Here is a 14462-nt window from a genome sequence, read left to right as displayed (position 1 = left end):
GATGCATTGGTGATCATTTTCCAACAGTCTATCAACTCTGGATCAGTTCCTATGGACTGGAAGGTAGCTAATGTAACACCATTTTTTAAAAAGGAAGGAGAGAGAAAACGGGTAATTATAGACCGGTTAGCCTGACATCAGTAGTGGGGAAAATGTTGTAATCAATTATTAAAAATGAAATTGCAGCGCATTTGGAAAGCAGTGACAGGATCGGTCCAAGTCAGCATGGATTTATGAAAGGGAAATCATGCTTGACAAATCTTCTGGAATTTTTTGAGGATGTAACTAGTAGAGTGGACAAGGGAGAACGAGTGGATGTTGTGTATTTGGACTTTCAAAAGGCTTTTGATAAGGTCCCACATAAGAGATTGGTGTGCAAAATTAAAGCACATGGTATTGGGGGTAATGTACTGACATGGGTAGAGAACTGGTTGGCAGACAGGAAGCAGAGAGTTGGGATAAACGGGTCCTTTTCAGAATGGCAGGCAGTGACTAGTGGAGTGCCGCAGGGCTCAGTGCTGGGACCTCAGCTCTTTACAATATACATTTATGATTTAGATGAAGGAATTGAGTGTAATATCTCCAAGTTTGCAGATGACACTAAACTGGGTGGCGGTGTGAGCAGTGAGGAGGACACTAAAAGGCTGCAGGGTGACTTGGACAGGTTAGGCGAGTGGGCAAATGCATGGCAGATGCAGTATAATGTGGATAAATGTGAGGTTATCCACTTTGGGGGCAAAAACACAAAGGCAGATTATTATCTGAATGGTGGCCGATTAGGAAAGGGGGAGGTGCAACGAGACCTGGATGTCATGGTTCATCAGTCATTGATGCATGTGTATGAGGATGTAGTGAAGAAACTCAAAACTGTGAGTATTTCTGATCGTATTTTCGGAACTGCTTTTCTCCTCCTCCTGCTCCTTAACCCCACAGTCTGGTGACTTTTAGCACTTTTCAATCTGTGGCCAAGACTAAATGCTTCCCTTGAATGTAATATCTCCAAGTTTGCAGATGACATTAAGCTGGGTGGCGGTATGAGCTGTGAGGAGGATGCTAAGAGGCTGCAGGGTGACTTTGACAGGTTAGGTGAGTGGACAAATGCATGGCAGATGCAGTATAATGTGGATAAATGTGAGGTTATCCACTTTGGTGGCAAAAACGGGAAGACAGAATATTATCTGAATGGTGACAGATTAGGAAAAGGGGAGGTGCAATGAGACCTGGATGTCATGGTACATCAGTCACTGAAGGTTGGCATACAGGTACAGCAAGCAGTGAAGAAGGCAAATGGTATGTTGACCTTCATAGCTAGGGGATTTGAATATAGGAGCAGGAAGGGCTTACTGCAGTTGCACAGGGCCTTGGTGAGGCCTCACCTGGAATATTGTGTTCAGTTTTGGTCTCCTAATCTGAGAAAGGACGTTCTTGTTATTGAGGGAGTGCTGCGAAGGTTCACCAGACTGATTCCTGGGATGGCGGGACTGACATATGAGGAGAAACTGGATCAACTGGGCCTTTATAGAAAACATAGAAAACATAGAAAATAGGTGCAGGAGTAGGCCATTCGGCCCTTCTAGCCTGCACCGCCATTCAATGAGTTCATGGCTGAACATTCAACTTCAGTACCCCATTCCTGCTTTCTCGCCATACCCCTTGATCCCCCTAGCAGTAAGGACCTCATCTAACTCCTTTTTGAATATATTTAGTGAATTGGCCTCAACAACTTTCTGTGGTAGAGAATTCCACAGGTTCACCACTCTCTGGGTGAAGAAGTTCCTCCGCATCTCGGTCCTAAATGGCTTACCCCTTATCCTTAGACTGTGACCCCTGGTTCTGGACTTCCCCAACATTGGGAACATTCTTCCTGCATCTAACCTGTCTAACCCCGTCAGAATTTTATATGTTTCTATGAGGTCCCCTCTCATTCTTCTGAACTCCAGTGAATACAAGCCCAGTTGATCCAGTCTTTCTTGATAGGTCAGTCCCGCCATCCCGGGAATCAGTCTGGTGAACCTTCGCTGCACTCCCTCAATAGCAAGAATGTCCTTCCTCAGGTTAGGAGACCAAAACTGTACACAATACTCCAGGTGTGGCCTCACCAATGCCCTGTACAACTGTAGCAACACCTCCCTGCCCCTGTACTCAAATCCCCTTGCTATGAAGGCCAACATGCCATTTGCTTTCTTAACCGCCTGCTGCACCTGCATGCCAACCTTCAATGACTGATGTACCATGACACCCAGGTCTCTTTGCACCTCCCCTTTTCCTAATCTGTCACCATTCAGATAATAGTCTGTCTCTCTGTTTTTACCACCAAAGTGGATAACCTCACATTTATCCACATTATACTTCATCTGCCATGCATTTGCCCACTCACCTAACCTATCCAAGTCGCTCTGCAGCCTCACAGCATCCTCCTCGCAGCTCACACTGCCACCCAACTTAGTGTCATCCGCAAATTTGGAGATACTACATTTAATCCCCTCATCTAAATCATTAATGTACAGTGTAAACAGCTGGGGCCCCAGCACAGAACCTTGCGGTACCCCACTAGTCACTGCCTGCCATTCTGAAAAGTACCCATTTACTCCTACTCTTTGCTTCCTGTCTGACAACCAGTTCTCAATCCATGTCAGTACACTACCCCCAATCCCATGTGCTCTAACTTTGCACATCAATCTCTTGTGTGGGACCTTGTCGAACGCCTTCTGAAAGTCCAAATATACTACATCAACTGGTTCTCCCTTATCCACTCTACTGGAAACATCCTCAAAAAATTCCAGAAGATTTGTCAAGCATGATTTCCCTTTCACAAATCCATGCTGACTTGGACCTATCATGTCACCTCTTTCCAAATGCACTGCTATGACATCCTTAATAATTGATTCCATCATTTTACCCACTACCGATGTCAGGCTGACCGGTCTATATACACTGGAGTTTAGAAGGATGAGAGGGTATCTCATAGAAACTTACAAGATTCTGATGGGACTGGACAGGTTCGATGCGGGAAGAATGTTCCCGATGATGGGGAAGTCCAGAACCAGGAGACACAATTTTAGGTTAAGGGGTAGGCCATTTAGGACTGAAATGAGGAGAAACTTCTTCACTCAGAGAGTTGTTAACCTGTGGAATTCCCTACCGCAGAGAGTTGTTGATGCCAGTTCATTGTATATATTTAAGAGGGAGTTAGATATGGTCCTTACGGCTAAAGGGATCAAGGGGTATGGAGAGAAAGCAGGAAAGCGGTACTGAGGGAATGATCAGCCATGATCTTATTGAATGGTGTTGCAGGCTCGAAGGGCCGAATGGCCTACTCCTGCACCTATTTTCTATGTTTCTCTGTTTTACACAAGCACCAAGACGTAGCTTGGTTGGTGGTGAGAAGGGCCCTACCCGTCAGATCCTTCATGCACAGCTGGGGTTTCAGAGACACAGCACTCTGCCCTTGAGTCACCTGTGGTGCGGATGAGACTGTCATCCATCTCCTTCAGGATTTCCCCTTTGCAAGGCAGGCCTGGAAGGAGATGCAGTGGTTGCTGTTGAGGTTCATCCCAAGCAGCTCCGCAACACAGGACTCTGTGCTCTGCAGACTGTTCCCAGGGACGCACACTGAGACAGACATCATCTGCTGCTGGAAAGCTATCAACTCGGTGAAAGACGCACTTTGATCTTCCCAAAACTTGCTGGTCTTCCAGAGCAAGGAGATGTCCATGTCCCAGTGTTGCAGACTGGCGCAATGCAAGGTCCAGGAGTACCTGCTGAGGAACGCACTAAAGGTTGGTGCAGTCACCGCAAAGGCACGATGGGGAAGACCCAGTCTAAGACCCTTCCGCCACGCTAAACCCAGGGGATGGAATCGGACCCCCTCGAGCTGTACTTGTTAATCTGCTTGTATACATAGAGCACCCTGTACTGAAAAACACCTGTGTTGTGCTATGTATAATGAAAGTCTCTGCACTTTTTAGTAACTTGTAAAGAAATGTAAATGTACTCTCATCCGTTCCGTGTACTGCTTTCATCTGCATAGTGCTATATGTAACATGATTTGTGATCAGTATTGAAATGTATCCTGGAATGTAATGTAAACCTGTTCTTATCTGCTCCATGTAATACCCTTATTTGTACAGTACTACATGTAACGTGATTTACGGATTGTACTAAACTGTACCTTGAAATGAAATGCACGCTAGTGCATTGTATGGAACTGCTGTCAACATCCAAACAAATTGTATGGAATTGCTGATCGCAAGGTACTGAACTATTTTCCAATGTATTGTGAACATTTTATATGAATAAAGTATATTTCTGGAAAAAAAGATGCACAGATAAAGAGACAAAAAAAATCTCATATTTATGTAGAGCCTTTAACTTTGAAAGTGTCTCCAGGCTCTCTTTGCAGATGCATAAGGAAAAATGTAGAAACAACAAAGTTGCACTTAAATGGCACTTTCACATCCTCAGGATATCCTAAAGAGCTTAACAGTCAATTACTTTTGAAGTGTACTCACTGTTGCTGTGCAGGCGAACGAGGCAGCCAATTTGTATACAGCAATGTCCCACAAATAGCAATTAGATAAGTGACCACTTAATCTGTTTTTCTGGTGTTGCAAAGATCGTGTCCGTTGTGCCCTGTAGGGGATGAAATCCGCACTGTGATTCCGGGAGGAGCTCCTCGGCCATAGGGAGAAGACAGTTGAGAAGAACTCTTGACAACCTTCCCAGTGGCTGATAGCAGGGAGATTCCCCTGTAGTTGCCACAGTCAGACTTGTCCCCCTTTTTAAAGATGGTCACGATCACTGCATCTCGGAGTTCCCCCTGGGAGGACAGGTGCACCAACATCAGTGTCCTTGCCCAGGCTAACAACCCCAGCATTGAAGCACTGACCACACTCGATCAGCTTCGTTGGGCAGGCCACATAGTTCGCATGCCAGACACGAGGCTCCCTAAGCAATTGCTCTATGCGGAGCTCCTTCAAGGCAAACGAGCCAAAGGTAGGCAGCGGAAATGTTACAAGGACACCCTCTAAGCCTCCCTGGTAAAGTGCGACATCACCACTGATACCTGGGAGTCCCTGGCCGAAGACTGCCCTAGGTGGAGAAAGTGCATCCGGGAGTGCGTTGAGCTGTTAGAATCTCAACACTGCGAGTGTGAAGAGGTCAGGCACAGGCAGCGGGAAGGAGCGTGTGGCAAATCAGTCCCACCCCCCCATCTCCTGACGAATGTCTGTCCCCACCAGTTTGTGGCTCTCGTATTGGACTGTCCAACCACCAAAAGACTCACTTTAGGAGTGGAAGCAAGTCTTCCTCGATTCCGAGGGACTGCCTATCTGGTGTTGATTGAGATAATTGTTGGCCAGGATACCCGGAGAACTCCCTGCTCCTTTGTGAATAGATGCAGACAGGGTCTCGTTTTAATGTCATCTGAAAGTCAACACTTCTAACAATGTAGCTCACCCTCCATACTAAATGTTAGCCAAGATCATCTGCTAATTTAGGCATATAATCTTTGCTAACATTTAGTCTCGGTGTGGGCTTGAATTTATAACTGACTCATCGGCAAGAGTGTTACCAACGGAGTCAGGTTGACAATTGAGGAACATTATTTTTATATATAAATCCCTGTGTATATTTTATACATAGCATGAAAAAGAATCATAGCTCAATACAAAGTCAGGTATTAGTTTTAGTTATTTACAGCCAACTGATGAATTTATCATGTGAGTGGAACTGGCAATGAGAATGTACTTACAAAACATGAAAATAAAATCATTTTGCAGCAACAAAATTATGTATGGCCATCTCGCGATACATGTTGACTTTTGTATCGAGCAAAATAAATCTTTATGCAAACAATGTTTATTTTCTTTATACGGAGAATTCAAAAACGAAGCAACGGTGCTCGAATCACATCCTGTCTGTCACTCTGCAGCTACCCTGTCTGAAGTTAAAAAAAGTAAATGAAGATAGTCACCTCCAAAAACTTAAAAAAAATTTATGATCTAGCTTGTCTTCAAATTATTTGAAATAAATGCAAATAGCATGAGGGTCAGATGCACTGAATCATACTGATGCATTCTGGGAGACTGTCCATACTGCATATGCTCAGACTACAGCATCCTGGGATTTGCAGGCACAGCTGTTCCTGGGAGCTCCTTTCAGCTGACCGCACAATAGCTCTGGGGAAAATATTAACTCAAACAGTGGCTTTTGAAAGGGGCGCAGGTCTCAGTAAAAACATTATAGAGGTACTAAAAATCTTATTTGGAGCCCTTAATATTTAAGTTTGTGTAAGAAAAATAATGGTCAAAAGGGTTTTTTTTTTGAATATGTTGAGTGATTTAATTGATTCAGTTTCTATTTTTTTGGTACATTATCCTCACGCTCACATTTCTGATTTCTGGCTCAAATTTTGCTTTCATATATGTGGTGAAGATGTGACACAGAAATAGACAGCATCGGACACATATTGAGGAAAGCACTTCATTTGTGTATTTCCAGTTTATTGACTAAACAGAGAAAATATTTAACAGAAGGAAAGTGAGTAACATTGTATATTGGCACCATGGATATAAAGTATGGGGATTCCCCATTTGATATTTCTGATTTGCGCCTTACAAAGAATTTGAATAAAAAATTACATTCAGTCCTAGGCATATGAAAGAAGGTTGCATGTTTGCCCTCAAGGTCAAACAAGTTGGACACCTGTGCTGTACATATATACAAAGATAAATAACCTATGTTGACTGTACAATTCAGTTTTTATTACATGGGATTCTGTGAATAGTACTGATATTTTGGTAATCAAATTCCATAATTTTACTTTTGCATGCAAATAGTAAATCATTACTCTTGCATGAGAAGTAAACTTTGTAGTACCACAATATTCAGTTTCACAGTACAAGATAGGGGAAGCAATGAATCAGAAAAAGCAATTTGGCACATTAAGCTTGCTTCTTCCACACATCATGTGCAGTCATCTCCCTCAAGGAAAAATAATCTAAAACCTGGACCAAGGAATATCACTTTTGTTACTCAATTCCATACATGAAAATATAGTACTACCTCCAAGTAGCTGAATATACAAGATACATTGTAGCAATTGGCCAAGGCTTCTTTGATAGCATCCCCAAACCTGCGACTTGTTGAAGGGCAAGGGCAGCAGTCACATGGGAATACCACCACCACCAAGTTACACACCATCCCTACTTGGAAATATATTGCTGTTCCTTCGTCGCTGGGTCAAAATCCTGGAACATCCTACCTAACAGCACTGTGGGAGTACCTTCACCACGCAGATTGCAGCGGTTCAAGGTGGTTTACTACCACCGTCGCAAGGGCAACTAGGGACGGGCAATAAATGCTGGCCTTGCCAGTGATGCCCACATCCTGTGAATAAATAAACAAACAAATACAGCAGATTTACCAGATTCATGGAAGAGCTGTTTAAGTGACCGTCTCCAACATGCATACCAACTGTCTATGTTTTATGTGGACAGTCAGTATTTCAGATCCACTGTGTGTAGATGAAAATCAGCAGACATTCAAGCTTTTTGAATAAAGATCGCAGCGTGAGCCACTGTGGCTCAGTGTAATGATCCCGCTGCGCTTCTGACTCGGCACCTCACCACCACTTCCAAGTTCCTATCTTACGCTTCTATTGTGTTGCTCAGGAATCAGAGCTGGTGACTGGAAGTATCTAGACAGAAAACTTTTAATTATATTGATATACTGTGGAGTTGGCGGGGAATCTTGTTTTGCGGAGGAGGTAGGGAATCAATGGGGTTATCATGTCGGTCATGAAGGCTTCTCAACTGAGGGATTACCGTTTTGTAATCACTGCTGATTTACAGTATATTGTAATGCAGTAATTTGCTGAAGATTGTTATTTTTCATATGTATATGTAAGTGCCCCAAACTGAACTTTTGCATGGAGCCTCCATAAGGCTACAGGGATACAGCATTGTCATAGAGTTTCCATCTTTCAGATAAAATGTTAAAGATCCCATTGCACTATTTGAAGTGGAATTCTAGGACGAGGAGTTCTACCAGTTTCTTGGCCAACATGGTCATAATTATATCCCTTAAAGAGTTAACTTAAGCCTGTGGAATCCATTTTTATTTTACTTGCAAGTAAAATTCAAATAAAATACTTTTGCTTATGTATACATACAATTGCTTATTCAATTAGATTAGCCTTTTAAAAAAAACATTGCTCTTTAGTGATCAGCACATAAATATATTTGCAACAGCTGCAGAGCATATAGAAATTATATCTATCTCTCTCATACATTTCTATATGTTATGCCCAAAGTACTGGTGTTGAGAATTTATTCAAAACACACACTCAGCAGTACAGGAAATTCCTGCTAATTACTGTAACTGAGACATCTATTTTTTGTAGGGAAATGTGGAATAGGCCAGGCCTTAATACACAATTGCCAATCCATTTGAATAGTAGTGGCATGATTCAAGAGATGTAAATTACATAATGTCAGTTCTTCCTCTCCTTCACACAGAGATGGAACACTTAACAAACAGCAGGCCAATCAGAACTTTCAAGATTCATCTGGCTAATGTTGGTGGATTCAAGGGCATAGGTGAAAATGCAATTGATCTGCCACTTCTATCACTAGGCCACCTATTTATAGGACCTTTTAAGGAAACAATGAATAAACTTGCATTTATATAGTGCCTTTCCTGTCCTAAGGATGTCCCAAAGTTCTTTGCAGCCAGCGAATTACTTTTGACATGCTGTCACTGTTATTTTGTAGGTAAACATGGCAGCCAAATTGTATACAGTAAAGTCCCACAGGCAGCAAATGAGGTAAGTGACCAGTTACTTTTTTTAGTGGCATTTGCTGAGTGATGAATGCTGGCCAGAACACGAAGGGAACTTCCTGCTCTTCTGAGTAGTGCGATGGGATCTTTTACGTCCATTTGAAGAGGCAGACAGGATCTCAGTTTAATGACTTATTTGACGGACATTAAACACAAAGGGCTCAAGTTTCGGCCTGAGTTGCTCCTATTTTTTTTGAGCAACTAGTTTAGAATGGAGCATCTTAGAAATTGCAATTCTCGGCATTTAGTTTGCTCCAGTTCTAGTGAGTTAGAATAGTTTCATTTTAGAACAGATTTTTTTTCAAAAGGGGGCATGTCCAGCCACTTACGCCTGTTTTGCAAGTTTAGGCAACTAAAACTTACTCCAAACTTACTTAGAATGGAGTAAGTGTAGATTTTTGTACGCTCAGAAAACCTTGCTTACACTTAGAAATCAAGCGTAGGGAACGAGAGAAGGGGGGGGGGAGGGGGGGTGATGGGAAGTTTACAAACATGAAACACGTCACTTTTACAAATAAAGTGCCATCGTCAATAATAAATGATAAATAAATCAATAAATCAACCAATAAATCAAAAACAATTAATAAAATTTTTTAAAAAATCAATAAATAAAAAATTACGTTTCTACTCACTGACTGCAGCACCGGGAGCCCTCCAACAGCGTGCTGGGACACCCCCCTCCCCCCCCTAGTGTCCCTCTCTCTGTCAGTGTCTCTCTATGTCTGTCAGTGAGGGGTGGGGAGAGGGAGAGGAGGGTGGAGGAAGAGGAAGGGAGAGGAAGGGGGAGGGAGGGAGCAGAGAGGAGGGGTGGGGGGAGAAGAGGAGGAGGGGAGGAAGTGTGGAGGGAGTGGGGAGGAGGGGGGGAAAAGAGGGAGGGGAGGAGGCTGAATGGGCCCGGCCGACGAGAGGAAGCCGGGCCAAAGACTTCAGGCTGCGCCCGCCCCCAGCAAGATGCCTGTCGGGCGGGCCCCGCCGAGGCCGTGAAGGGAGGGGGGACGGCTGAACGGGAGGGTGGGGGGGAAGCGGGACTGAACGAGGGGGGGGAGCCGGAGCGGCCGCGGACCTTAACGGGGGTGGGGGGGAGCGGCAGCGGACCTGAACTGGGGGGTGGGGTTGCCAGAGCGGGAGCTGAAGATGAAGAGGAGGGAGGCCCGAGTCCGATCTTCGCCGCCCCAGTGAGCCCATTCGGCCAGGGCTAGGGGTGGCGTGCTTCGGGCCCCTCCCACGCAGCCTCTGCACATGCGCGCACACTCTAGCGCACATGCTTTCAGCACCGGGATCTGGCTCCGCCCCCCCACAGCTGCAGGCATGTGCTGCGCTGCGCCAAGAGCCTGCAACGTTCCGGCAGCGGGGAGAATACAGAGGTAAGTTTTAGGCGCGGTTTTTCTTCTACAAAGTCGGCGCACCTCATGGAGGTGCGCTATTCTAAGCGGGGGGGGGCAAACTTGGGCCCAAGAAGATTATGCTGTGGCATTAAATGCATGATTGTTTTAATCCCTTTCACAACAAAAAAATAGATAATTGAACCTCCACCTGAAACATAGCGGCCAACCCAATGAATATTTATGGTAAAAACAACAACCTGGGTAATCTTAAAGCTATATCCAAGCAATGTTTGATAATAAATTGGTACTTCTGATCTGTAGGCATTGTACTGGCATGTAGTCTATTTCCTACCATCTGCACTTATGCAGCAGACTGTAAGAGTTGTAGTATTGCTTTCTCTGCTGGAGTGTAACACAGTCTCAATTTCATTTCTGTTTCCTACTGTCATAACCTTCCTCCCAACTAATTCTTAATAAATGCTGCCACAAATGGGTAATTAACTGTCCAAAAACAGTTTCCAAGAGCAACAAGAGAATGAAGTCATACAAGGGGGAAGCACAAAGGGAAAGGCAAATACAAGATGGAGAAATAAAAAAGAAAACCTGAAAGAAAAGGTGCTTACAAAGATCCGCACTGATTGGAGCACTGATCCTCCAATTTGCTGTGCTGCATCCATAAAATAGGATGTTGCAGCAAATCAAACAGTGGTGGGATGTAGATTAGTGCCCACATTTCCCAACAAAAATTGGTTCTTGTCTTGGCTATGAGAATGAAGACTAACTGCCCTTTGATAATTTGCAGTTACATCATGGAAATAGGAGCCCTGCCTGTCCAGAAGGTTAGAACAGGCCACGGGCCTGGTATAGTGCTAAGAGTATATTCAAACATCTCAACCACTTTGACATCTAATCTGTAATACATGCTTTTAAGAATACCCAGGACCTAAATTCATTGCTAAGTTAAGGTTTAAAATAAAAAATAATTATTTCAGCTGCAGTTCATTGCCAAATTATGACAAACAAATGAAAGGACCCAGCTGCATTGCAGTTAGTACATAAAATAGAGTTCTGTGTCTATAAGATAGGAGTCCTCAATGTTGCAGCAAATCTAGCAACCAAAAGTACATAATCAGACTTACAAAACCAAATGGGATCAAACATGGTAGGATGTCTGCTATGGGTTTCTGATTCCCCATACATTCGTTTCTTGATCCAAGTCGTCAGAGGGGATGGCAAGAAGAGCAGTCAAGGTTGAGATGTCAAGGCAGTGTGTGTATATTCATGTGTATGGAAGTGTCCCATACTCATATCTCTCCCTCTCTCTACACAACATTCAACCCACACATACTCACTATCTCTTGTGCAATACACACTCTATGCTACACACAGATTGTCCCCTTACTCATTCCATCTAATATACTCATATTCGCAAATTACCAGAGGATTGCAGTTATCCACTGAAACCTGTGCCAGCATAGAGCTAAAGCTCTATGGGATAGAGTATCCTACAAATTTACCCTGATTGCATTTGCTTAACACTGAGTTCAGACCCAATAATATAAATTGGCTTAGTGAAAGGCTTGCATTGTTTCAAATACTCCCAAACTAGTCAAATCTGTTGTGTGCTCCATTAGCAGATTAATCCATCTGCTTGAAGTATTACAAATGAAAAAAAGATGTGCAAATAGAAATGCCATTTTCTGTTGACACAAACAGAAATGAACGTCTGTGGTGCTTTGTCAGTACAGTCGGCTGCGTCCTGTTCCTCGTCCTCTTCCTCTACCTCTAGATACTTTAAAACAGTCATTTTTTGGAGATTTTCTGTGCCGTTCAACTTTAATCCACTCTCCTTCATTAGGTTTGCTTTGCCTATCCTCGCCTGTGTCTTTTATATTGTTAGCACTTGCAGCTGGCACCTCTGGGACTGTACTAGCTGTATCTAAATGTTGCTGAAATTGCTTTTGTAGGTTTCTGTCAGGGCCCCATGACTTAGCATGGTTAGAACGAATGGACTGAGCAAACCTTCTTTCTGATGATTGACAGCCAGAATAATGTCTGAGAGGTGAGCTCTTACTTCTCTCCCTGCCAGATCCCTTCACCTTGTCCACCGTTCCACTGCTAGGTATGAATGTTGGGCTAACCCCTTTTCTACTTCTGTGGTTTAATCCCTCAGGACTGGTTGTTTTATTAAACAAAAAGTCTTTGGAGTCATTACTATGATAGCCACTGCTTTGTCTGCTATTAATCTGGTCTCTTTCCAAAATGCTGTTTGAGGTTGTGCTGGATAGGCTACTTCCCACAGAACTCAGATGTACAGCAGAAAGGCGACTGCTTAATCCTGGTGTTGTTGATATTGGGATAGAGCTTTGTTTGGACTGAGCCAGAGTAGTTGTGATGTGATAGATGTTAGAGCTCTGCACTCGTCTCACAGCTGCCGCATAAGTATCTTGATTAGCAAATAACATTAAAAAATGAGGTAATGTAGTGGAATTGGAAGTAGTATGGTTAGGAGGTAAAACTGCAGAATATTGTGGAGAGTCACTTGCAGGTATTTTGCGTAACTTTAAAGCATTGAACCACTGTTGACGAATATCTGGAATACAAAAATATGTACAAAAAGCATCGTTAATCCAGCCAATCAGAAATCAGCAATTTTGTAAATGACATTTTTGCAAAGGAAAACATTGATTATAATTTGGCTTGTTTAGCAAGAGATCCTATTCACTAAGGCAAATTTGCCATCTAAAAATAATGGTGGGCTGATCAAGAAACAACTGTATGTGTATTTAGCTATTTATTCACTTCATTTCCTTTTAATCTCTATTGTATTCATCAGCATCTGCTTGATCTAAAGCTCCAGATCATAGCAACCTGGAACAATGGATCGACTGAAGAAAAGTCATTCATAAGCATGTTCAACACAACTTCATTAAGATTTTACTGCATAGAATAATCTGCCCCATCTGTTTCGTGAACAGAATATTTGTATTATATAAATTGCAACTGTTTATTGCAGTAGAATGAATCATTAGATAAAGATTAAACCATGATTGCTCCTGAAAATGTCTTCTCTCTTTTTTACCAAATTAAAAGTTATATGCTAGATTTTGAGCAACTGTATAAAATATAAGTTTCCTGCAACAGGCATTTCCCATCACTAAGCACAAGAATAAAAAATAAAACAAATAACATTTGTACAAAAATCTTATTGCCCCAAAAGCATTAATGGTCTAGGTCTAAGGAAATTCATATAAATTCTGCAGCGGTTGCATTACATTAAATAAATTTGTCACTTTGGTAATGTTATTCTGATTTCTGCCAAAAATATGTAAACACTATAATGTGCTGGCAAAATAATTTTCATTACTCTTTACTGAGCATGATCACAAACCGACAATATGCACTGAAATCTAATCTCCAGGAATTCTTCTTCATAAGATAAATTGAATAATTTTGTGTGCATATAAAAACTTTGGTAGCTGACTTGTAACAAGGATGCTACACAAAGAATTGAAGGAGAGAAAGCAGCAGGACTATCACATAGTGCTGAGGGTTTCTGATAACTTATATCTAGTTATGTTACATACCTTAATTGCGGTGGCAAATGGAAATAAAAAAATACATGTGAAACAAAGATAGCAAATTTAAACTATTCAGAATAACAACTCATCCTTTGGTGAGTTTTGTTTATTCCAACGCTCAAATTGCAGTTGTCAGCAGTTTAGATGCCAACGTGCATTGGTATTTGTGAATTACCATGATCACCGTTGGTTCTGTTCACACCATGCTATAATGGTCAACTTCAGCAGTTTTTATATATACACAAATTTCATGCATTTTTCAAAAACAATCGCTCCATTTCCTTATCCTTCCTATCCCGATGATGGTAACTCATACTGAGGAGCAGTTCCATCGGTAGGAGCTGCCTTATCCAAATGAACATTCTTTAAGGCAGAGAATGGGATTGAGCCCAATCGTAAATTCATCTTCCATCCATACACATACATAAGAACATAAGAAATAGGAGTAGGAGTAGGCCATTTAACCCCTTGAACCTGCTCTGCCATTTAATAAGATCATGGCTGATCTGATCATGGACTCAGTTCCACTTCCCTGCCTGCTCCCCTAACCCTTTATTCCCTTATCGCTCAAAAATCTGTCGAGCTCTGCCTTAACTATATTCAGTGAACCAGCCTCCACAGCTCTCTGGGGCAGAGAATTCCACAGATTTACAACCCTTTGAGAAGACATTTCTCCTCATCTCAGTTTTAAATGGCCGACCCCTTATTCTGAAAC

At 42.6% G+C, this 14462-nt stretch overlaps 1 protein-coding gene across 1 annotated transcript in view; it reads right to left on the bottom strand.

The window, feature by feature from the left end:
* Window positions 1-6486: 6486 nt before the first annotated feature.
* Window positions 6487-14462, bottom strand: part of LOC139259848 (mitogen-activated protein kinase kinase kinase 20-like) — a 74949-nt gene continuing 66973 nt past the window's right edge. The window contains exon 10 of the mRNA XM_070875731.1: window positions 6487-12759. Within this exon, the coding sequence (XP_070731832.1) occupies window positions 11906-12759 (854 nt within the window). The 3' untranslated portion in view covers window positions 6487-11905. The remainder of the gene's footprint in view (window positions 12760-14462) is intronic.

This window comes from Pristiophorus japonicus, chromosome 3 (assembly GCF_044704955.1).
Source record: "Pristiophorus japonicus isolate sPriJap1 chromosome 3, sPriJap1.hap1, whole genome shotgun sequence".
In the NCBI taxonomy this organism is placed as follows: Eukaryota; Metazoa; Chordata; class Chondrichthyes; family Pristiophoridae; genus Pristiophorus; species Pristiophorus japonicus.
The sequence above is the reverse complement of the archived record's forward strand: the minus strand, read 5'-3'. Positions and strand labels throughout refer to the sequence as shown.